At 37.8% G+C, this 26,645-nt stretch overlaps 1 protein-coding gene across 1 annotated transcript in view; it reads left to right on the forward strand.

Moving 5' to 3' along the window:
• map4l (microtubule associated protein 4 like) overlaps positions 1-26,645 on the forward strand; it is a 129,706-nt gene that overhangs the window by 12,613 nt on the left and 90,448 nt on the right. The window contains exon 2 of the mRNA XM_042497553.1: positions 13,418-13,617. Within this exon, the coding sequence (XP_042353487.1) occupies positions 13,428-13,617 (190 nt within the window). The 5' untranslated portion in view covers positions 13,418-13,427. The remainder of the gene's footprint in view (positions 1-13,417; positions 13,618-26,645) is intronic.

A 26,645-nucleotide genomic window follows, 5' to 3' on the forward strand; every position in this document is an offset into this window, starting at 1 on the left:
ACAATGTTTTTTTTTTAATCATTATATTTTTGCTTTGTAAAAGTGCTTAAGCTAATACTGTGTTCCTTGCAAAAAGCAATAGTTATGTCTGTGCATCTTTACCGTTATTATTGAGCTACATTCAATACTTCTGTTAAATGATGTTATTCCACATAGATTGCCCTGAAGTTTTAGGAAAAGATTGTGGTTTAGGTTCACATGAAACATTTCTTCCAGAAAGGACTCTTTGGCAGAAAAAACATATACCATGTGCTGTTTTTTGTTAGTGGATTTAATTTAGAGTGAACTTTAATGCACTTAACTGGTGACAATTACTAATTATTCATATGCACGTGATGATTTTAGCTTTTATGGCCAAATGCAAAAAAAAAAAAAGGTTGCAGCTTGTTCTGTAACAGATTGTGTTAAATGGTCATATCATGTCATACCAATCACAGACCCCCGAGTTGAATTGAATCGAAAACGTATTGTGACAAACTTTGTGTTATAAGCAAATATTGTATAATTGTCCAAAGAACTGATTTAACATATCATGATGACATTGGTGATTAGGTCTGCAACAATGAATCGATAAAATCGATTATAATCGATATTAAATGTGTTTAAACATGTCGTGCGATTATTACTCACTGTTTCTCTAGCAGCACTTGTCAGGCGCATCTCAGCTTTGTGTCAGCTGCAGCACATGTAGAGAAACGGTGGCTCGCCGATTTATCACGCGTGACACGATAATCTGTTTTTGAGCAAAGTGATAGGAGAAAAATGCTTATGTTAATATTATTCCTATTTTATTTTTTCTTTAAATCTGATTAATCAATTAATCAAAAAAATAGTCGACTGATTTATCGATCATCAAAATATTCGTTAGTTGCAGCCCTACTGGTGATTAAAACTCCTAGCTATTAAAGTGGCATGGACACTAGACATTCAGTTACTGGTACATCCCTAATTTGGAATACAGTCTTGTTTTTCAATACCATCTTTAATACAGGCGCTTCTCTTTCTATTAAACTCATTGTATGTAGTGCACAGCATGCACCACCAGAGCTCAGTCTCTGGTCTCTACTGGTGGAACAAGCAGATGAGGTGAAAGACACAGCGACACCTAGTGGTGGAGGGATATGTTACAGGACTGTGAACAGCCAACAGCCAGCACGCAGCGAGAGACTGTGGGAAATAATGGCAAGTTTTCCACATCTAACTTGGTGAATTAAGGATTTATTTTGAACTGGAGAACTGAGCTGGAGCTGGTAATTGTTGGAACAGAGGACTTACTAACTAGATTACCAGCAAATGTAACCAAGTTTGGGTGTATTTTTGGGTGTAAGTTGTATTTTGTTTCTGTTGAGTTTGAGATGGTTATGGTGAGTTAATGAGGCATTAAGCCTCGTCAGTCTTGTGTGACAAAGAGAAAGTTTATTTCATAAAGTTTACAGTTGTATTTCTCTGTATTATAAGGAGTATTGGAAATTACTTTTCTTAACTTTTTGTGGGTTTCTTTTGTGTATTTATTAGTCTAAAAAGCTGAAAGTGAGTAGCACACTTGCCATCAGGAGGTTGGGGTGTTAGCACTGCTCTCTTACACCATTATATATCGTATATCCCGTTGAGATTTCAGGGAGGAATGAAGGTATGAAATACTACATACTGCCTAAGCCTAATATGAATGTGTTTCCAAATAGAAATGAAAAAAAAATTGTTGTCCTTTAACCAAACACCAATGAAAACATGCAAACAAACAGACATGAGATCACGCTCGGACGCTTGGAGCTGCAGTGTAAACAGTCAGAGGGGTGAAATGATTCAAAGATACAATACCATTCACAGCAGATTCTGTACTGATCTCACTTTACCTCCATTGTTTGGCCTCCTTCAGGCTCGTCGGAGTTCTCTCCATCTCATCTCCTGCTTGCACACATGATTTTCTTGATCATCTCTCACTTTGAAACGCAGCACAGAGCCGCATGTGACAGATTTGCGCAGTTAGTCATCAGTCTGTTGAATAAGCTGACTGTCTGCACCTTTCTCTCATGTACTGATGCCATGTGTAAATGTGTGTGCATGTATGTGTGTTGTGTGTGTGTGTGTGGATAGGTTGACACAGTGTGTTGTCAGCAGTAATCTAAACTGCTGCTCATCAGAGACACACCGTGCGTATGTGTGTGTGTGTGTGCACGCGCGCAAGTGTGTGTGTGGTCGTGCGTGTGTGTGTCGGAGCTTGTGCCCGTCAAGAAGGAGACAGCGAGGAGCTGCTGAGTCACCATGGCGACTGGCTGGGCAGCCATGACAGGATTTTGTTAACACTTTAGATTCCAAAAGTCTAGAAACATCTCAGAGTTACAGCTTTGGTTGTGCATTTCATTTTATTTCCCTCTTTGTCTTTCATTTTTAGTCATGGAGAGGGATTATTTTCTCATTCATACCATACATAGAGACTATTTACATCCTCTTATCACACAGAAATCCAGCCATCAGTTTCATATCCTTGTTGTAAAAAGACAACAACGGTAGAAAAGCAAGCCGGTGCTGGTCCAGCATGTCTGTGGGTTTAAACTGATTTGACTGACATGACGGTAACTTCCAGAGTCGATATTACTGAGTTGCTAATGGACTCGCAGACACATTTCAGCTGCTTACACTGTTAGCTCCTAACTACATTAGACTAGTCATTTATCTAGTACGTGTGCTGGCCTTGTCATTGACATTGAACTCGTTGACACTGAAAGGGGCAGTATGTAATTTTAGGAAGTGCTCTTGTTTTGCATCTAAGCTCATTTCACTGATTTTCACATATGATTATAGTTAAGCGCAAACAACACCAGTTCCTAAAATCTTAGACTCTTCCCTTCAGTGTTTCCCACAGAATCATAATTGATGTGTGGTGTAAGCTACTGTTGTAGTACTTCGAGATCAGTCTTGGTCTCGAGATCGGTCTTGAGACCACTTTTAGGAGGTCTCGGTCTTGTCTTGGAATCAAACACATTTTGACTTGGTCTTGTCTCGGCCTTGGACATAGTGGAGTCTGGATTTTTAATTGAGACTGTTCAAGACCACAACAGATTTATTTGTTAACATAATTACTGTTATTGGATGTAAAACTTCCTTCTTCAAATCCAGCCAATCATGTAAGCAATTTGTAGTATGCTACAAATGCTGCATTTGGTAGTATGACTTAGTCTCGGTCTCCCCTTTAAGTCTTGATCATGTCTCAGTCTTAGCACACTCGGTCTTGGTCAAGTCTTGGTCGTGGTTAGTATGGTCTTGACTACAACACTAGTGTTAGCTGCTGTTGAAGGGGTGAGGTGTTTTTTGATTCTGTGAACACAGCTCTGGCAAAACTCGTCATGGGTTCTTTTTTCAAGTTTGAATTGTGGTGAATAATTGATCTGTCGATCAGGTCAGAGCTGATCAGATTAATGGGGTAAAAGAGCTGCTGCAGTCAAGTGAAACCAGATTTTTAGATGCTGCTATGAGCAGTTTCACTTTGACTGCTGCTGGTGTTCTGTTGCTCTGTCTGTGTTGCTCTGCGGTTCAAGAGTGTGGTGCAATGAATAACTGAATATATAGATTGTAATAGCACTCCTTATGAGTAGTCCAGCTTCATATATATAAAATCAATATGTGGCTGCAGATGTTTTAATCGTGGCGGGTGCCACAAATAAATGAATGTTTTGGAAACTCTGCCCTTAAAGTTGCACTAGAAAGATTAGCACATAAAATGTTAGGCCATTAAACTAAATCGGACCCATACATGGTCTCCGACATGCCAGTTTTAGTAAGTTAGCAGTTGCTTAATTACATTTCGCAGACACAGAACAAAGTTTGCATTTTTTTTTATTGAGAGTCATGTTTCTGTCCACCTGCTCATTCAGAACAAGATGCCTTGTCCCCATCTTACATCGCTTAGAGTCACTGGTGTTTGAAAAGTGTCAGAAAAGGTTTTGTCAAAAAATGCTAAAAGAGAACTACAGAGAGTTGTAGTCATTAACCATATTTATAAAGCAAAGCTAAGGCAGTAAACCCTAGAGTTAATAAAACAATTGAAGTTAGTCAATAATGCTGAACAAAGGCCAGACAAGAGTTAAGGCAGAATTCAACTGGAGATTTGAGGCAGAAACATAATAATAATAATAATAATAATAATAATAATAATAATAATAATAATTTCTTTAAAAAAGGCAGGATCAAGACAGAATAAAAAGATAAGTAAAAGGATAAATTTGAAGTAAAAATCAAAAGACAAAATAAAAAATTAAAAGACAAATTAGAGAGAGATGAACTGTGATGATAATTCTAGGTGGGTTCATTACTGCAGGTGACCCTTTACATCTTATACCTGGTGCTTTGTTAAAATCAAAATATTGATTATTGCAGCTTTAAGTTGTCTGGATTTTTTAAATGAAATCTTTCAACGAAGCAACAGTAGGAATATTACCAGGTACTTAATAAGAGTATTTGTCAGAAGCAATAGTCAGCCTGCTCTGCCTCAGCTGCATCCATTGGTGATGTTGCAATACATATATAAATATCTTGGTAGGTTTCCCTGTGTTTTACATCCATTTTGGCATCACTGGTGACCTTATGACACATTCTGTGCTTCATCTGATACATATCCACTATCAGCAGTCTTATATTAAATAGCTCAGCACTCGCTCTTTAAAGTTGCAGTTCAGCTGGTTTTAGAGGTGAACTAGAAATTTTCTACATATAGTTTTACAGCTAAACTGTTACAACACTTTACTTCAGAGTTATACCCACAAAGGTAGAGCTATAGCTCCCTGAGGTACAGCGTAGATGGATTTTTAATTATTACATTCAGAACTTTTAGATTGTGCATAAAACCTGACCTTTCTGACCTTTTCAAGTAATAATGCCCCTATTTGCCCCTAATGTCCCTATTTTTAAGCAATGACATGGAGAGAAATACAAAAACATTTTAAGTTTTTTTTTGTTTTTTTTTTTCAGTAATAGAAATCTTTAGCAAAACTGCCCAGTTACAGGTTTACTTACTTGTAACTAACTAATTAATCAACTGCCAATGAATTGTTCTCATCCCTAGTTACCGGTGATCCAAACTAAATGCCCAGTTGATGAAACATTTATTTTTGGATGACACGAGCACAAACGCACCATGTTATTCTGTCCCACCCACTCACTCTCTGTGTGTTCTCGTGTTTCGGTGCCTCTTTATCTGTTCACCTGTGTGTGAACCCTCCAGTAGGCTGAACAACAGAAGAGAAAGCTGCAGTGTTGGCCGCTTGCTGTCCTTCAGTGATTTCGGAGGCGCTGAGATGCTGAAAGTGCTGCTAAAGCAGTGATGTGCTTCACTGTTGGTCAGGCCACGGGGCTGGTCGCACATTAATTTATAATGATCATACTGAGCTAGAAAAACTCTCCCACTTTACATAATACAGCTCTCATATAATCTAGCCATAAAGACGCTCTGGTGGTGACTAACACTACTGTAAAGAGCAGAATATATTAATATTAACATGAATATGAAACCAGTCAGAAATCAAATTTTATAGCGTCGCAGTCGTGTTTTCTAAGCTTAGCAGAGATTTATGATTTGATTCTTTATTACAGAGAAAGAAATATCACAGCAATGTGCTGTATATAGTATGCGCTTTATAATATAATGCCATCAGTTGTTTGGTTGCTACTGTTATTTTAGTGTTTTTACTGTCATATCCATTAGCAGTTTATTACTGAATTACACTTAATTGATTTTTACAGTATACCACTTCTAATATGGAGGACTGAAACTGACAAAACCAAAAATAAATAAATAAGTGTGTCAATAAATAAATAAAAATGCCAAAAATAACAATATTTATTTAATTTCCCATTTAATTTTCCATTTTAGTGATATTTTCATATTTATTTGCTTATTTTTTAATATATTATTTTCCACATTTATTTATTTATTTTTGATTTTGTCAGGGTAGACTGAAGTCTGACTTAACTAAAAGAAAAAAATACTGTATCATACCATAAGATTGCAAAGTAGTTCACTGTAAGTATGTAATCAATTTTTGGCCACAAAAGCATCAACATTTACAGTATTCAGTTGTTTTTATGGAGAACAGTACATTACTTCATAGTATTCTCTGTAATTTTACAGCCATTTACAGTGTACATTTTCAGGGACTAACAGTCCCATGGATACAGGAGGGTGCAGCTCCCTGGGGCCTCTAACCTCTCCAATCACTGTTGTTACATCATTGGCAGAGACTCAGTTATTGTGCTGTGACTCATCAGTGAGCTGAAATGACCTGTGGCTCAGCTCGAAAGCCAACTTGTATCCTGCTGTGGAGCAAAACAGCCTGACCTCTGTTTGAGTAATTCACAAGTGTTCACATCTTCAGACAGATCAGTCGGTGTCAGTGGAGCTCCTCTGTCTTGCTAATTGGCACCTTGACATTAGTTGATAGCAGTCTGGACAGTCTACCAGTTAGAAGCACATTTCTTTAGAAATCCACTTCTTCTATTATTCACGAGACTGTGGTGAACAGACAGTAATCACATCATCACATTGGCTCAGTGCAAGAGCCACTCAGAGGAACGGTCTCATCCTCAAATGGCACTTTTGAGTGATCCGAGAGAATTTATGGCATTAGCCAACTCTGATTTTCTCTTCATGTACAAATGAAATTCAGATGTGTGGTACCAGTAATGTGCTGGGCAATATGGGCTGAAAATTGTAATGTGATATTTTTAGGCTATACCTTGATACACAGTATATATCTCGATATTTTTAAATCTCCACAAAAGCACTACAGTAATACTAGAACTGGGAGACAGAATAGAATATTACTTTTTAATCCATATTCCTTCTTTGATGTGACAGTATTTCAGGAATGACTATTTATTACTTTGAAAAAATATTACATATACACAATTCAATTTTTGATCAATCATCAAAAGTAATGTAAATATAATGACTAAGTGGGTAAAGGCAAGTATTGAAACAAGTAGAACTGTCGCCTCATTTGAAGAAAATACTTCGCTTCACTGGATTGCAACCTTACAAATCAGGAAAAAACACCATTTATTGCATATCACAATATGACAATATCCAGTATCTAAGTGAATATGTAGTCTCATATCTCTTTGCACTTGTAAGTATCTGAGCCAACAACTGTATGCATTAGTATAGCTTGTTTAAAGTCACGTGATCCCGATGATGAGCGGGAGTCAGATTGGGGCTGGGGCTCAGAGGTAGAGCGGGTCATCCTCTAATCAGAGGGTTAGGGCGGTTTGATCCTTGGCTCCTACAGTCAACATGTCGAAGTATGCTTGGGCAAGATACTGAACCCCAAATTGCTCCAAACGCTGTGTCATTGGAGTGTGAGTGCGTGTGAATGGTTACTGAGTAGCAGGTGGCACAATGTACGTTAGACTCGGCCAGAAGCGTGTGAATGTGTGTGAATAGGTGAATGTAACATGTAGTGTGTTAATACATTGAGTGGTCAAAAAGACCAGAAAAACACTATACAAGTGCAGTGTTTTTAGCATTTAGAAGTGAAGAACACCGGTTGGGAATCATTGGGAATGGAGTAAAGTGAATAAGCTAAAGCCTTAGATGGACCTGCACACAGCAGCTATCATCAGAAAATTTCAAGACACATTGAATATGAGTCCTACATTTTATGAAAAAGTGTTTTTTTTTTCCCAAGTTGACTGATTTGCCTGAAGGCGATGATTTCACAAATCACTCAGAAATCACCTCCACATTTGTATTTCATGCAGCGCTGTCGCACAGGATAAGCAATGTCTGTATTTAACTCGAATTTACTGAAACTCAGTACGTTTACGTGCACATTTTAACAGAGCTACGGTTTAGTTCGATCAGGCCATTTAATTGGATGACTGTCCTTGTTCCAGTATACAAGCACTGGGGGAGAATCGAATTATTGATGAAGTGCATCTGACTCCACCATGGCAGATGGAGATATTTCCTCTTTCAGCTAAAAGCAAAAAAATCTCTATTATTTATACAGTCTATGATATAGACTGCATCACAGTCATAACTGTTTATTGACAATAACTGAGCTTTCACTCATTTACTTTATTGTGTACTATTAATTTTTTATTATTTGTTTCTGTTGTGATGTAATGTTATGTTGTCTTGGACCCCAGGAAGACTAGCTTGTCGCCTACGCGTCAGCTAATGTGGATCCTTATAATAAACAATAACTTCGGGGTAGAAAACCACAGTGTCACATAGGCTACATATAATTACAATTATATAATCGTATGTAACACTATTTTGCCTGTAAATTTTAAAACAGTAGAAAAAGATCACACAAAAACACAAAAGGCAGCGTACTGGAAAAAATGTCATAAATTCAGTCAGTTTTGGACAAAATAATCACTAAACATTCCTGCTTGTGCTGATATCAGTACAGCACTGCAGCAGTACAGCAGTGACAGGAGGGGTGGTGGAGCTTCATTTAGGTGATGGTTTATGTCCACAAACACACAGACACTGTCACACACACACAAATATCATCCACCAAATCTCTCTTGTATTTCCATGGTACAGTTATGTGTTTGATTTTCTGCCAATCTCTGGCCATTGCGTGTGTGTGTGTGTGTGTGAGTGTGTTTGTTTGGTGGTGTTTGTGTATGCTTGCGTGAGAACTGTCAGTGTTTTGGAGGATGAGATGATTATGTAGCAGAAGGCTGGGTTCAGAGAGGGAGAGGTGGCGGATGCTGGAGCAGGGGATTGTGGGTGCAGAGATAGTTTTTAATCCCTCAGAGTGCAACAGCTGTCATCATCATCATCATCATCATCATCATCATCATCATCTCCCTTTCTCTCTCCTTTATGCACACACAAACACACAGCTTTTTACTTACCAGCAGTTACATCATAATGCTTCTGTGTAACATTCGTATCATACACTTATGTCAAAGTTGAGCAGAGTCGTGCTCCATGTCAGAATGCTGCACCCATTTACAAATCCACAGACTGCAGCGATTCTTTTGAAATGAATGATTGTGGTCAAAAGGATGCTGGTATGACCTTAGTGGCTTAGTCCAGTCTGTGCTCATGCGCTGTTTGTCACGTCTGCTCCGTGAAAGTCTAAGTTTCGAATCATCAGTCGGAGACCCCTCAGTCAGCTGAGATGAAGCATTTTAGCATGCTGCGTTTCCTCATATCAAAGTCAATGGGTTTCTTTGTTAGATGCCTGAAACAACGTCTTTGGTTTACCCAAGTTAAAGAGACTTTAACGTTTTGTTCTACGATATTAAGTAAGGGTCAACAGATTATCGGCCTGGGTGATTTTAGGGGTCAGTATTTGGCTTTTTGACAGTTATCTGGGTTGGCATTTTATTTTAATCTTCGTCGATAAATTTAATAAATTAAAAAGTGCAAAGAAAGAGTCAGCATGGGAGCTTCCTCAGGGAGCTATTTTTATTTAAATTTTCACTTGACTTAATGAAAAAAGTTGCAGGGAACTTGCCGTATGTAATACTGAAAGTTTCAGTTTTTATTAAACATTTGCTAAAGGTATTAAAAATTTTGTGTTGGGGTTTGTTATTTTTTAAATTCTCAGTATTGACAATAAAAGATTTTTATTTTTATTGTAAATGCATAGCGCTTCCAAATATTGGTTATCAGTCTCAATTAATAATAATCAGTATTGGTATTGGCCCTAAAAACTGATATTGGTCAAACCTTATATTAAATACGTCAGTAAATATCACACGTAAATTTTGAAGCTTTATGTGTCTTAAAAGAAGAGATTGCTAACAAGTGGCTTAATGGGACTACAGAACGTCATCATGCTGAACACAACGGCCTTGTCGTGGTGGGGACATTAAGTCATGTGATCATAGTGTAGTTCGTTTGCTTTTTACTTCTGGTGATTTACACCTTAAACATTCGAAAAGTGGTCCTCATTTGTGAAGATTATCTTGCGGAACAAAATGTAAATATGTACAAAAAACAAAAGGGGATGGGAGCTAAAACCCTTGGAAAAGAATTCTCTTGCACAGATTTTTTTGTTTGTTTCTTTACAACCTGGCGGATTGCTGCCACATCCAATATGGCTGCAACATCCACATACTATTCAGCAAGCAATGGGTCATCTACGTGTATATAAATAGCCTTATGGAATTATGAGGAAGTCATCGTTTTAAAACACCAATTCACACAAGTTAACTTGCAGCTTGTCACTTGACAGAAAGGTTATCTACAGGTGGTTCATAAGAACTTTTTTTACAGTCTGCTACTGATGTGGGTTTAAAAAATCCAAACAGAATTTCAAAAAAGTGCTTGAAAAGTTGCATTTCCTGTATATATTCCTGCAGTTCTCTTTATTCCATTCCTGTTGGACAGCAAGGACTAAAAAATACATACAATAGTTTAAATTTAAATAGCTGTCATACAAAGTTTTAGCATCAGTTACATAAAAAGAATGAGTTACATCCGCATTAATGATTACAACAACAAAAAGTGCTATCAGGAGTAATGAGAGGCGGAATGAGTGAGAGGAAACAAAGAACAGCAGCTTCAGGCCACTCAATATTCTGGCTTATGAAACCTCTCCAATGGAGCGATAAATATTGCAGAATAATACCCTAAGAGGGTAACAGAGGTTAGGAAGCCGTTATTTGGGATTGGTTCTGTTTTGGACTGGTGTGATGGAATTATTGGTTGCATCCTGAGTGCATGTATATCTGAGAGGGTGTGTTGTGTAATTAAAGGACATAATTTGTGTGGTAAAGCATGTCAGTAACCAGGATTAGCGAGGAAATGTAGCGTGAAAAAATAAGACATGAATCTGAGGCAACAGGAAAATGCACAGTCTTCATAACTGCAATAGTGTAGTAGAAATGACATGTGAAAACACAACTGTTAGAGAGCTACAAACCCAAAGTGTGTGTATGTTATGTGAGTTGTCCACTGTACTGTGTCCTCTCACTGAAACAATGGCCTACAGTTCCACTCAAGGCCTGCTAACACCCTACTGTATGTCCTCATACTGGCTACTGGCCACAGTGTGTTTGTGTGTGTGTGTGTGCGTGTGTGCGCGTGTGTGTGTGTGGTATAGTTGCAAGACAATGACAGCTTGTTTGCTGGGAGGGTGGATGGAGGGACAAACAGAAACAGAGGACAGAGAGAATGAGGAGTTTGTTCAGGGGTCATGCTGTCTAAGTGTCGGGACATGATTTGTGCTCGGAGCATTTAGCAGCCACACTCCATCTTTAGGTTTATTTTTATTTTGAAGTATGTAAACCTATTTGCTTTAAGTTTTTTAGTTTGTTATCAATGTTGTAGTTTTGGATTTATGTTGATAAAGTCAAGTTTTTGGTTTGTTTGTTTGTTTGATTGTGTGTGTGTGTGTGTGTGTGTGTGCGCGCGCGCGTGTGTGTGTCTGTTATCATTCTGTTTCCCCTATCAAAGGGTTTTGTGCATCTGTTAACGCAGCACAGGCAGAGCTCCTTGTGAGTTCTTTTATTCCTCAGCAGCAATTTGTGGAGTTTGAGTTGCGGGATAATTGATCCGATGGTTTGATCAGAGCTGATCAGATCAGATCGATGGATCAGAGGAGCAGCTGTTGAATAATGTATGAAAGCAAACTTTTAAGTTTTGCTCTCACTTGCTTTGGCACTCTGCTGCTCCATCTGTGAGCATAGTATTTGTTGCATCTATGGTGCACAGAAAAAATTATTACATTATTTATTTAAAAAAATAATCTATATACACTTATATATATATATATAGTAGTGCTCCTGGGGAACGGTCCAGCTCCAAAAAAAAATCAGTATGTGGTGGCAGATATTTTAATGGTGGTATGCTGTCACAATTACGTCTGTGTGGGGAATCCCTATTATATGAGTCAGACAGACATGGATGTAAAGTGCAACTGGACTGGTTGGCAGAGACATACAAGGTATAAATTCCAAGGTTATTTTGCATAGTATGAGACTATCTTTTATATTGTCACTTGCTTTATTAGCAGAAGCAAGCGTAATAGCAGCCCACACTTGCAGTGCATGAGTCACATCGGAACACAGGCATCCATTGTTTTCAGTGTCAGTGCACACACTGGTGGCATCTTGATGCCTGGCAGCGGCAAGTCAATGCGTTAGGATACATTACCATCCTGTTGCCAAGTGCCAGCACTTCAGAAAAGTAGCACTTTTATCCTTTTCTCTCCCCATATCCACACTTCCTATCTGAAAAACTAAATGTCATGTTTTGGTGGATTATTTTAGAATGAGAAGTATTTTGTCTGTGTAAAGTTCATGGGTGTTGTTGTGGAAAAAAAAACCTAAAGAAAGGTTTTCTGGATACTGAGTGGATTTATGTTTATTCACCTTTGTTTTTACCACAGGAGGATCTCAGAAGTGGCTGAATAATATTAAACAGGTGCTGTTGTATCAGGAGGAGTGCCAAGACTGTGGGAAGAAGAAAAACACAGCATACTCTTTATGTTTTTCAGGCACTCCTCATCTTAAATAAAGAAGGTAGATTATATACACAGTCACAGTCACATTAGATTTTGGTGGTCATAGGTCAAAATCATTGTAACCTGGTTTCTAATTTTCATGATTGCAATATAAAAAAAAACCTTTTTGACATCAGATTTGGCACAAACATCCTCTTTGATTCATGGAGGAAGTGGTAAGAATTTGATGGTCAAAGGTCAAGGTCACTGTGACCTTGTACGTCGCCTTCTTGTAAACTTGGTTTCTCAAGAACACCTTGAGGGAATTTCATCAAACACACAACCAAAGCACAAACCTTAACTTGAACTTAATGGTGATTTGTTTTTAGAATTTGGTGATCAAAGGTCACTGCTGCCTTGCAGAGAAGGCATACAACTGCGAGGCAGCAATAATAGTTTCTCTTTCTGTCAAACATTTGTTATATTATAAGTGATTGAGCCGTCTGAACAGTTTAAAAATTCTACCCACATTTAATTTGACTTTCACTTGTTTTTCTACATTCATAGAGGTTGTTAAAGACTGTTCTTTTTGTTACATTTAATTTCAGTTTCAGTGTTATTACCAGTTTGAGTCTAATTACTAACATCAATTCTTCTTTGAAAGGCAGTCATGTCTGCTACAATGAATTAAGAGAGTACAAATATGTGGAACCGTCAAAGCGGAAATGTGTGCCAGTTTGCTCAGCTTTGTTCCACTGAGATTTTTATTAGCAGGCAGCATCTGCAGTCTGTCTACAAACTGAGTGAACCACCGCTGCTCACCGAAATCAGCAGGCTTGTAAAAGGTGTGAAGTGGTCAGTCACGTACCAGTAATAAATCTGCTGTTCACCGGAGTGAAAAAATTACAATTTAATTTATGACACAAAAGCAATATGACTGTCAAGACAGCCTGCAAAATGGAGTGTGCAAAGAAGGAAATACCTAATCACACCTGTCCTTTTCTCTACAGAAACAGGACTATGGACCTGAGCCTGCGAGACGCTCTTGGTGGGGGTGGAGGTGGGGTCCCAGGTGGGGCCCCTGCTGAGGCCCTGCTGAAGAGGGACTTTGTGGCGTCACTGGAGAAAGAGAGCTATGATGACAAGGTGGGAGAGTCAGTCTCCAAGAGCGACTACCGACCCTTACTGGATGGAAAGGACACCAAGAGCGGTAAGTCGCTGTGAGCGTTTAAGCCAAGATGTGAAGAGGGAGTGATGCATTCTCTAATGTGATGTTGATCCCTTCGGGGGAGTCCTCTTTTCAGCAGGAGGTTAGAGTTGAGTTGACTGGTAGGCATTTAGTAAAATTGATATTTTTACATCACTGGGCTTGAATTTAAGTTGTCTGAGTGAAACTGACCTCCAGTTTCACGGTGGTTAACTGGCTGAAACAGACAGTTTTGCTGTAGTTTGTCCTCATTGCGTTGTTTAAGGACCACACATAGACAAATAACTAGTCTCTGCCTACACCTTCAATAAGTGCCAGGTGCAGATATATGTTCTTTCTGTGTAGTTTCATTTTGGATCATACAGCAGAAGAGATATCCCACCAACAATTTTTAATGGACAGAGTCTGCTCCCTGAGGCACACCACTTTTCTGACGTTATTTGCAAGAGAGCACTGAAATCAGGACAGCTTGTCTTGTATGTAGGCAACCAACACATTGCACGTATTGGATTGCATACTTTTGCATGTGTTACTGCTACAATGACTAGAATGTTTCTTTATGGCAAACTACTTTCTGTGACATTACTACATGGGTCTTCCTGCCCTTACCATCCAATAATAGCACACATCTGTGTTTGACGTGAAGGAACGTTATGTTTATGTGCTATCGTTAAGCCTGTCTGTTTGACGAAGTATATCCATGGATAAATACAATGCTGATGATATATATTGACATGAGAAAATACATTAAAGTGTAAAGTATGTTAAGTTCACTGTAAAGTCACTAAATCAACCACATTTATGCTCTAAATTCCAATATGGGCTGCCCCCTGAAAGTCAAAATTCAAATAATGACCCGTAGACCCCTCAGTTGATTGAGAGTCTTCAAGCTCTTAACGCCTCCATGCAGGTGATGGCCATGGCTGGAGGCATCATGTTTTCAGATTGTCCGTCCGTCCATCTCATTCTTGTGAACTTCTCAAAAACATTTTTGAGGGAATTCCTTCAAATTTGGCACAAATGTCCAGTTGGACTCAACAATGAACAGAACACATTCTTGGCCAGAACTCAAGAATTTGTATGCTAATTATGACAAAATTTCACAACCCTTATTCCCAAGGCTCAACTTCATAATCATAATTTTCTTTAGAAACAATTTTCTGGCCATATCTCAATTGCATTTAGGGAAAAAAAAAACGCTTAAAGGGGTAGACCAGTGATATAGTGTAGTGTTGCTTTTCTATGAAGTTGGACTTGAGAATGAGATTTTTTATAGTCGTAATCTAAGCAGCAGAGGATGAGATATGCTGACTTGTAGTCCCTAGAATGGATCAAATTCATGCTGAGTCATATGCAACTGTCTTCACACTCGTGTAAAATTGGTGAGGCATTTTGGCATTTTTTTAATAAAAGACAATGCTAATGCATTTTTGTATAATCAGGATGATGTTTCTCCTCATATTTCTGTCAGCACCTGCACGTTAATATTTGTTTGTCTGGAGGTGGATGGCTTTCAGTGGTTAACTGAAATATTTCACTTCAAGTTCTGTTCCACTGAGATGAGCTTCATGATATCAGTAGCTGTAAAATCGCCCACACAGCTCATTAAATCAGCCCCATCTCTGCAGTCTCTTGCACATAAATCCTATTTGGAATACTTTCTGTAATTAGTTCCTTGAAACAAGACAGAAAATCCATGAGTTTAAAATGTGATCATATTAAGTATTTCATAGCAGTTGTAGAGTTTAGAAACATAGATGAAGATAGGATAAGCTCTGTGTAAACATCCTTACCTGACATGAATGAAGTGAACTATGGCTGAATGGCAGGCAGACGGAACGGGCAGAGCTGGGAGATTAACAGAGAAGTAATATAGATAAGAGCATACTGGAGGAATTAAGGAAGGAGAGCATAGGATGGAGGATGAGAGTGTCGTCCGGGCCGGAGAGTTAAATAGAGCAGACACAAAGGCCCTGTAGACATGGAATATTTTATAGAAGGGGGTTCGTTCAAACCTCAAGGGGAGGGGGGTCATTTGTTCTAACAAGGGACAACAGTATTCTATTATATTTTTCCTCTGTGGGACTGTACCATTGAGTGAGGTCCCCCCTGCATCAGTTTGTTCATGTTCATGATCTGGCCAACTTCAGAGACCACAAAGGAATTGATGGCTGTTTCACCCTTTTGAAACCTGAGCATATTGGCCTTATTTCTTCCAAAAACATGGGGAGAGTGAGCAAATTTAAGAAATAAGAAATTACCAAGAAGGAAAAAGCAAGAAATAAGCAACAAATAAAAAAAGTAAAAAAACAACAACAAAAAAACAAGGAAATGACCTGAAAAAACTTCAAAAACATAATAATATTATGTAACACAATTTTGAATATGATTAAGATAATTTTAAATAGTGTTCTATATTTTTTCCCTAGCCTTTTCAATTTTTTTTTCTATATCTACAAAATCTTGCATTTTTTCGAACATTTCTTACCAAGTTGCGCATTGTCTTTTCCCCAGGTTTTTGAAGAAGAAATCAAACCATTTTGCTTAGGTCTAAAGGTTAAATTACTTGTGAAGGGTGTCTTAATGCAGGGCAAGAAACGTGATGTCAATTTAGGTTTCAAGTTAAACATGCTGTGTGTCACATTTTAAAACATCAGTATAGTTTTTTTTTTAAATTGAAATGTGTAAAATGCAAGCATAATGGAGTCAGGGTTGGGTATCATTGACATTTGAATAGATACTGGTTCCTGGAATTTGGTACAGTCACCTTTGTATGAAATTATATAGATAAGGACGTACACCGGACGCCACTGTTGTGGTAGATTGGTGCTGCAGCGATAGTTTTGGGCTCCACAGCTGCTCTGTTGGTTGGCTTCCTGGATTCAGGGCACTTTAACTTCCTGTCTGAAGTTTAACCCTACGGCTCCACAGAGCTCTGTTGCCAGCCTTCAGGCTCTGTGGCTGGCCCTCAGACTTCAGGGCACTTCACAGTACTTCAGCTTCTGAGGTCTAAACCAGTCATCTGATGTGCTCTCAGGCACTGACATTTGGCTCTGATGGATTTCAGTGTTTCCCACAGAATTAGAATGTATGTATGGCAGTAGCTGTTTTTCTTTTTTTTCATCAGTCTGTGTCCCCTTTCTAAATGTGGTTGTTTTTGCGAGTCCAGTGACACAGCATGGACGGAACTCGTCACAAGTTCTTTTTTTCTTCAGCTACAGTTTTAGCTGAAGAAAAAAAGGGTCGGTCGATCTGCTCGGTTATAGGTCGGTCGATCTGCTCAGATCACATTGAAGGATGAGAGGAGCAGATGCTGCAGGACGAATTGAAAGCAAACTTTTAGAACCAGTGCAATAAACGGAACAACTTTCACTTCCATTGCATATGACGTTCTTTCTGCTCCATATATTCCCAGGGTGTGCCTGGCACTCTGAGTGTGTATTGCAGTCAGTAACAGAACAGTATATATTGCAGCAGCACTCGTAATGAATGGTCCAGCTCCAGATATGTAAATTTAGTATGTGATGGAAATTTTTTTGGGAAACCCTGGATGTAACATAAATCAGGACTTGGTGGTATTGATATTATTCGGCCCGTAGCCTTCGGAGTATTAAGTTTGGTACCCAACCCAAATTGGAGCTGATAGCTTCTCTCTGTGACATGTACCTTTGGTGATGCTAAAACTAGTGCTCAACATTATTAGGAGGACATTTTACATAAATCCTTAAATTTTGTAAGTAAGATAAGATTCTAGTTTTATGAATTGGGTTAAACCAAACTATGTTTTCAAGAGGGTACATATGCACCAAGCAACAGAAGAAGATAATGTAACACAATCACTTGTTTCAGTCGGTCCAGCCAGTCTAAAAAAAGTCCACTTCAGAAAATTCTTGACCTGTTTTCTGTTGCAATAATGATTATCATACAGCGAGTAGGATATAATACAATTTATATATTTGACACTTATAGTTATTATCTTTTAGTTTTTTTTCTGGTTAGTCGCACCTGAAAATGTAACTAGCCCTAAACGTTGTGTGACCAACAACCACTTTAGCTGCTTTAGCTAATATTAGCTTCACAGATTGACAGGGTGAATTGCTTTATATTGCTAAATCCAGTTCCCTATTCAGAACTTTTTGATGTCAAAAGATAAAAAGGATGATATTATAGTTGAACATGAAGATTCTGACACTATCTACAAGCTGCCTATCAGAAAATGATACAAAAAACATTTTTAAAAAACATTTCGGTGATGAATGGTGCTTCTTTCAAAAGTCATCTCTGGCCAACTAGCATGCAAAGTTTTTATACTGTGACTAACTCATGGAATAAATTGTAACTAGCTGCAGCTGCTTAAGTAAAATTTTGTGACTCTTGAATTTGGGAAAAAACACTTTTTTTAAAATTATTAATAATAGTAATAATAATAATCGTAAACTTCATTTCTCAAGGGCTTTTCTAAACCAGTTAGTAAGTGCCACAATAACATTTAAGGTAAAGAAACAGAGGTAAAAAAGAACATTATTGACAGAAAATGCTAAAATTAAAGATTTTGATGTAAAACATCAACTCTGTTATCAGAGAATGTAAGTCTCAATAATAATCTACAATATATATTAACAGTTATTAAAATGCAGTGATAATTTATTGATGCCAGATTTAACATAGAGCACTTTAATGAGACTTTTCCCCAGGTTGAGACATGATGTGTTAATAATTAATGTTGTTTTTAACAATGTAGGCTAGCTGAAGCATGTTTTAGCCTGAAGTAAAATGGTTTAAAAAGAAATTAAGGCATCATATGATCTCAATATCAGTTATAGTTAACAACAGTCCAGTCATTTTTGTGGATTTCCTTTTTTTTCATATCACTGTACAAAATACAGAGGCTACAAATTCCTCAGAGTCTACTCTGTGCATCAGGGATCCTCCGAGGAGTGTGTCCTTGCGTGTCGTGTGTGAGCTTTGAAGATTAAGTGTAATTGCCTCGACACTTTTCCCAACCCTGTCTAGACTTAAAATTAGCTGACCGTCTTTCTTTGCCTTTATCTCTCGGGCTTTCTCCCTTTATTTTTCTGTCTTTTTCATGTCTGTCAGGCTTCATCTTGAATCATTATATCCCAATTTCTTTTTCCTTCTCGCCCTTTTATTTTGATTTTTTTGCTTTCCCTTTCAGTCTCTGTTCCACCCGTCCTCTCGGCCTTTCTGTCTTCCTGTCATTGTTGCGCTGTGTCAGCCTGGAGACAGTGCTGTATTAGCATCATTACCATCACACACACACACATACACCCACCCACACACACACCATTAGCAGCCAGCCAGTAGCACAGTCTGGTCCAATGAGTTGAATATTAGCCTATCTAGCTGTCAGTGTAATGACACGCAACAGTTCAGAGCTGTAGGGAACAGTTTGGCAATGTCTCTAATTCATGGCACCTATAGATGGACATGTTTGGAGCTGTCAGACTCACATGAGACAGACCGATCGAGATACTCTGTTTCTAACATTGTTTTTTTTTTGTATTTGTTGTATTTTTTTAAACTCTGACTACAGAATGATGTCATAGTGTGTCAGATTTGATATGGTCAGTTGATCCCAGCGCACTACTTGCAAGTGTTTACATTTTGCAGCCTGCACTGCTAAATGAAGCTACATGCTAACGTCAGGAAAACATGTAGGCTTGTTTGTCGATGTTATTTTTTTCTCAAAGTTTTTCCCAACGTGGCATAGCAATGATGCAGTATACTCTCTATCCAAGTTTGTGTGTTGTCATACAGTAAGTTTTAAGCAAAAAAACAAAAGATTTGATTAGGGCTGGGCAATATAAAGACATTATATCATAATTAGTTAAGAGACTATATATTGTCTTAAATATTAGTTATTGTTATATTGTGATTCGAAATAATTTTTTAAAACTTTTCTCAGTTTATCAAACAGTTCTACTTGTTTTAATAATTGCATTTGCTCATTGAGTTATTAAATCTACATTACTAGTGATTATTGATCAAAAATTGAGTTAATAACAACCAATAGTTGTTTCTACAATGTTGTCACATCAAAGAGGGAGTTTGTTTTTTTTTTTTTTAAAAAAAAGTCAAATTCTGTCTTCAATTTCTAACATTAATGAAGTGCTTTTGAAGAGATTTAAAAATATCAAGATATATACCAAGTATCGAATATAGACTAAAAATATTGCCGATGTAATTTTCAGCCATTATCAACCAGTCTTAGATTTGATACGAAGTGCTGTGCCACTGTAATGTATGTGGAGTAGAATATCATGCCACATTATACTATGATTACATAACCACATTGATAGATTTGTTCACTTGCATCTTAATATAACCTCACATTATCATGGTGTGACCAAAAAACAAAACATCAACAGCAATCAAAATGTGATATATTATGTCAATATACACCACCAGTCCCAGATTCATCATGCTAATGAGAACGCATAAAGGTTATGGATGGCAAAGCGATAGCAGCATAGATCCAGAGATAGATGAGATCATGTTTGAAACTTATGATGCTAAACACAGATGGCACATCACACAGAGCTGTGTGCATGTTTTTTTCAAAATACTTATGGTAAACCATCAGGCTGTCATATCCCCTTTCCTATCATGTATCACAGTCTTTGACAGGCCCATGCACAGCTGGTATTAAAAAACATCAACAAAAGTAGACACATGTCCTCCAGCGGTGTGTGTATGTGTGACTATTTCAAACACTGGTCCTGTCCTGTATGTACCATATGGATGTTCCTGTATACTGAGGAAGACACGTTTCTGTCAGCAGATGTTTAACCGCAGGGTTTCTCAATTTTTTTCATATCATTGACCTTCAGTTAAATATGCATTACACCACAGAGTCAAATGTGATACCTCATCAGTCCAAGGGCCAACATGGGACTCCTCAAGGATCAGTACTGGGCCCACTTTTTTCCTGTACAGTCTGGCTTTACGTATTGCTAAATTGCAACAAACAAGTTTATATGAACTAAATCTAAGAACTCAATGACATATACAGTTTACTGTATTACAGTTAGCAGCAGGCAGGCAGCTACAAGGTCAGAATAGGTGTATGGGTTGGGGTACAGGTTGGGTTAAGGCTTGGGTTCTGGTGGCTCAAAAGTAGGGATGGGGATTGTTAATTTTTATTGATATTGATACTATTATCAAGACTCCTAAACAATCCGAATCTTTGTTGATACCACTATTGATACTTTTCTGTTATTTGGTGGATAAACAAGGCAATACTTTGTTTTTAACAGAACTGGTTTTACTTTTATTGCTTTACAAGTGACAATTTATAGGTATTGGTATCAATATGGGTATCGCTATAGGTATAAAAGGTGGATGATGGGCTCACTTAATTGGAGTAGATGCAAAAGTCTGGGGACATTGGTGGACAGGTTGATAATGGCACTGACTGGGTTTGGGGAAGTTTTAATGTGTCTGGAGGGAGGTACAGAGAGGCAGAATGTAACAGTCTGTTGGCTTAACGGCACAACAATAATATGTTCCAGTGTACAATAATATGATATGAATGCAGGTGAAAAATGTTATCTATTAATAGAAAACATTTCTGTCATAATAACTTGCCAGACTGACATATTGGCATATCTAGTTGGATGGTCAGGGTACATGTCAAAATCACTACCAATCAATGAGATCTATTGTCTGAGACAAGGCAGCATCTCACCATCCCCCAGCCTCCATTTTTTAAACAGCTTTATCTCTGCTTTTCTTTTTCATCTTTTTCACTCTTTTATTTTATTCATCCTCTTGCACTTTATGTGTGCTGTCTTACACTGATCCCCTCTGTCTCCCTTTGTCTCCATTCTTTTCACCCCTCTCTTATCTTGTACCTTGTTTATTATCTTGAATTCTGTAGTAGAAGGTGCTTTTCCTTTCATTTCTGTGTTAATAATGTGGGAACCATGAAGTCATTTGTGGTCTCAGTCGTGATAAAGGGCTGTAATAAACCTGACTCCTGAGATGTGAACTGAATGGGGAACACAAAGCTCATCTGTCCTCACTGTCAGGAAGGACCAACCTTTTTCTCCCTCGAGCTCTGCACAGCACTTATACTATTGCTCTTTGACAAAAATAAGCAGTTTCTTTTCTTTTAAACTAGTTATGTAGAATTTGCGAATGTGATATAAAGATCTTTAAATCCTAAAGTTATACCATAGAGGATATTCATAGTAACAAAATGGTCATTGTTGTGATTGAACTGCTGAATCACAAAAGAAATTTTAACTGTTGAAATGAATATGATGCCACCAACTTCATGTGTAAAATTTAAAAGGATGGCAGAGAGTGTAGGTATTGAAATTGACTTCTTGCACAAGCCTTAAAGGGACAGTTCACCCCTAAAATAAAAAATGCATTTTTTCATCTTACCTGTATTGCTATTTTGGTGTGAGTTGCCAAGTGTTGAAGATATCAGCCGCAGAGATGTCTGCCTTCTCTCCAATATAATGGAACTAGATGGCACTCTGCTTGTGGAGCTAAAACCCCCCAAAATACTTTTGAAAATCTCAACAGCAATGTCTCTTTCCAAAAATCGTGCTCTAAATAGCACTACAGGTTAGAGGAAAAATGTGTATTTTTGGATTTGGGGGTGCACTGTCCCTCTAAAAATCTTAATTTTTGTCTTTGCATATTACTGTCTTATCATATCCTCTTAATAACAGTGATGCTAATAATAATCGTTATTAAAACTAAAAGTGACCACAGAATAACGTTGAAGTATACTACTCTTAAAGCAAAAAAATAAATATATTTTGACTTGTTTACAATGCATTTTTAAAAAAAAATATTCTAAAATCATTTTTGTTAGTTTGGAGTGCAGCAACCTGCTTTATTTTCCGTAGGCTTTTTTTTATATTATGGAGCAGTTGAAACATTTTCACTTTTTGGAAAATTAGTTTTTTATGGCCAGAGTATAGACAGACACGCTTGTAGTTTCACTATAGAGTTTATTTTGTTTTTTTGTTGTTTTTTTTTTTATGACAGTGCAAAGAGGGCATTTGAGATGTTTGAAAGATGGGTTGTAGAAGCTGTTATGACTGTTTGAAATTTTAACCAAAAAAATCTTTGAAAATAACAAAATATGCCATAAAATTCACATAACTCTAAAGAGTAAAACATAAATTGTGAATGGGATTTTTGTTTTGCTCTACATTCAGTGCACTAGCTGTACTAAGTATGTGTTGATTTTTATTGTTAATTTACTTTTAAATACATTTAATGAAACAGACATACTTCCTTACATTGATGGATTCTACTGCTGTGCTTATATACTGGGACGGTCAGGTAAATGTCCTAATTGAGCTAAAACGATAGCTCCACTCTGCATGTAAACATTTATCAAAGATTACACTTAATCTACTGGGTAGCAACTTTATCTAGTAGTACTTAATTAAAAGTTTTTTTTATGTTTTATCATTTAAAATTGAATTGACCTTAGATTTAGATCATCCAGGTTTATATAAAGCCAGAGTGAGCTTCAGTTTGAGTCTCTGTAGCTGCACACTGAAGGTAAAGTTGTGCTGCAGTCTGCTAGTGTTTCTATCAAGCTGGGAAGGAGCTGTGTCTGCTGAGGCATAAGAACACATCCCTGCAGTGTGTGTACTTTCACTGTACGTATGTGTGATCGAGGTTCAGGAGAGAAAGAGTGTGTGTGTATGTGAAGCACAACCATTCTGCAGTAGCATTTGTATATGTGTGTGTGTGTGTGTGTGTGTGTGTGTGTGTATCTGAGCCATTGTTTTTTGCATTCCTGAGTGCATGGTCTGCATTTGGGAGTGGGAGTGTCTGTGTGTGTGTGTGTGTGTGTGTGTGTGTGTGTATGTTACAGTACAAGACACCCACTGCAGTCACATGTGACTGCAGTGTCTGCAGTGAAGCATCGATATCAGCAGCTCCACACACATGCAGTTCTGGTGAGGTCATCACACACACACACACACACACACACACACACACACACATACACACACCTTAGCTGTCACTGTCAATAATTAGGATGTGTGTGAGTGCTGAGTTCAGCAGATGTGTTGAAGTGAATATGATGTAACTGAAGCTTTTACAGCACTTCTGGTCGACACTGACTTACTGACTGACAGACAAACAGACTGATGAAACCATCTGACATCTGAACAACCGAGACAGACGGACGGACTGATGGATGGATGGACAGACAAAGGATCTGAGTTGTGCTGAATTTCTTGCAATTTGTGTTTTATTTTTGCAAGTTTGGCAACAACAACAAAGTCTTAAAGACTTAAAGCCAGTAGTTCAGCCAGATCATCTAATACTGTTTTATTTCAAGGTAAAATGAGAAGTGTGCACATGTGAAATGTAGGTAATATTTCCGTAGCACAGAAAAACAGTGCATATAAGTAGTACTGTAGGTCATAGTCCAAGCAGAAACTTATTTTTAAGCTGCAACAATTGTTTACAGCAAACTGAGTAATAATGTTACGGTTCATCTTTAAGTTTAGTCTGGGTTTTTAATAAACCAACTGACTGACCGACTGACTGCTTGTGTTTCTCAATCTGTGAAGATTTCTTCTGATCTTGTCAAATTCTCAGATCCTAGCAGTTAACTTCGCTAGTACAAAATCATTATTACTGATAGTTATGATGGTAAAAAAAACTACAAACAATGAGACCCCAGTTTTAAAAAAATGTTGCTCCTTGTTGCATTTTAATGCCTTTGTGGCCTTAGGCAATAGCTGTTAAGGTTGTCCTCCACAAATGTGAGGCAGTAATTCTAGATTAGAAATGCCTGAATCTGAAGGTGTAGTTATCCTGTAATATTTGTAGCATCTGGACATATTATGGCAAAATCAGTACAGTACAGTCCTGGAAAATAAAATCTGGGAAACATAAATCAGCATTTTCGTCTGCAATATCTCTTTTTAAAGATTATTTTTTTTGGTGGGGGGAGAGTGGGCAACATGCAGCAAAGGGACACCGGTTGGAATCAAACCCGTGGCTGCAGCAGTGAAGGCATAGCCTTTGTACATTGGGTGTCAGAGAGATACTGGGTTCCCTGCTTCTGCAGAATTTCTAAAGAATTTGGTAGATATTTTCGCTTTGTTTGCATGGAAACCTGGCTTGTGTTGGATAGCTGGGAGGAGAAGCAAGAACCTCAGAGGAAACAGCAGTTCCACAGTCCTCCAGTCACAGGAACAGGATTTGCATCATGTATTTAATGCCATGGGACTGCAGCATTATTCCAGAGCATCTGGAGTTTGTTGTTATGCTGTTAATGGCTGTCAGGACCACAACAAAACCTGCACCCAGAGGAAAGAATCATTTACCTTTTCCTCTGTTTCCCTTTCATTTACTCTGATATCATGCATCTGTTTCTCTCTCACTTTCTCTTGTTGTATTAGATCATTACTTGTTCTGCGTCATTTATGATATTTCTGGTAATGGGTCCTTACTTTCTGTTTGTCTCAATGACAATGAAATAACATCATTTACCGTCCATGTTTTATTGATCTCGCCCTCTGCTAGGAGTGTAAAGAGCTCCCAAATCTGATTGTTCCCACACCTCGTGGACATTAGCAGCCACTGTTCTTTCTCTTTGAGCTGGCTGCTAACAGCTGCCTATTAAATCTCCCATGGTGGGTCGCATCGATCATAGATATAGAAACGTAGGTACCTCATTGACCGCTGCATCTTTCACAAGTATTTAAACACTTTGTTAAAAATACTTTATTGTAGGAATTAACATTTGCAATAATTACAGTTATAACAGTAATAATAATAATAGTAATAATGATAATTATAAAGATAATAATAAAAGCTAAAAAATAAAATAAAAAAAGGAATACAAAAAAAAAACTAGCAAAGCCAAATAAGAGCTGTAGACTGTTCAATTCAAGTATTTAAACACTTGAACTTTAAGCAAATTGGTGTGATTTTTTTTTTTCCAAAACATGAAATGAAGGCAAACAGCAAAGTCTAAAACACTTTTCCATGTCTTGTTTGCCTTGTTGTTGTTGTTTTTTTTAACTTATTCTTTTTTCTTTTTTTTTTTAAACTAATTTTTAAAACATTTTTCCCTCCCTCTGACCCCCACTGCCTTCCTCACCCCTCCTTTACTGCGCGGCCCTCCCGTCTCTCCCCGACTCTTAAGTGCTCGTCTCTGTCCAGAGGTGGTGACAGCTGTGAGTGAGGACGGGCTGCTGTAGTTTGACATTCACCTCCCCTGTCCTTGGCTCAAAAGACTTCAGCATTAGCAACATACACTTGGCAATATTAGCTGCATGAGATTGGGGGCAGGGAGCGGGGACAGGCCGGGGACAACATAATGGCATCTGGAGATAGATATAATGGAGAATGATGAGATGTCACCGTGGTTTAGAATTTTTATTTAAAGTATTTGAGACTAAAACCTTAAGATGCCAAACAGTGTTTCTTTTCCTTTCCAATTTTATATTAAGTAAGTAATGTCAAATTCTTTAGACATCATACTAAATGTTGTATGATAGGTTGTGATAGTAGCAACATATCCTCGTAGAACAGCTTGTAAGATATCCCACAAAAGGGAGCCCCATGAAGGATGTTATGCCCATAATGTTAAGTTAGGAAATGAATGTAAAAGTTCCTTAGGAAAGGAACATGGTGACTGAGGACATAAAATGACTCAAAGTTCTCAACATGCGTCTTAGTGGCAAAGTTCCTTGGCTAAAGTCCATAGTTTCACGACCCATTCACAACCCCAACCTGCCCCCGTAACCCTTTAACACATGGATCAACATTAGTATTGCTGTGCTGCATTCAACACTCCTGCATTCACCTTTCAGGAGTGTTGAAACCGAAGGAAATTGGTGTTATTTCTTTTTAAAACATGGGAAAAAAAATAATGAGCAACTGGGCAAGGACCCAAAAATTGCAAAAAAAAAAAAAAAATAGTAAAAGGTGACAAGAACATGACTTGAAATTTAACTGCGTGGGATTATTAGATATTATCAAAAAAATGAGTTTATAATTCTTAGAAT

The sequence above is a fragment of the Plectropomus leopardus genome, chromosome 12 (genome assembly GCF_008729295.1).
Source record: "Plectropomus leopardus isolate mb chromosome 12, YSFRI_Pleo_2.0, whole genome shotgun sequence".
NCBI classification, from domain to species: domain Eukaryota; kingdom Metazoa; phylum Chordata; class Actinopteri; order Perciformes; family Serranidae; genus Plectropomus; species Plectropomus leopardus.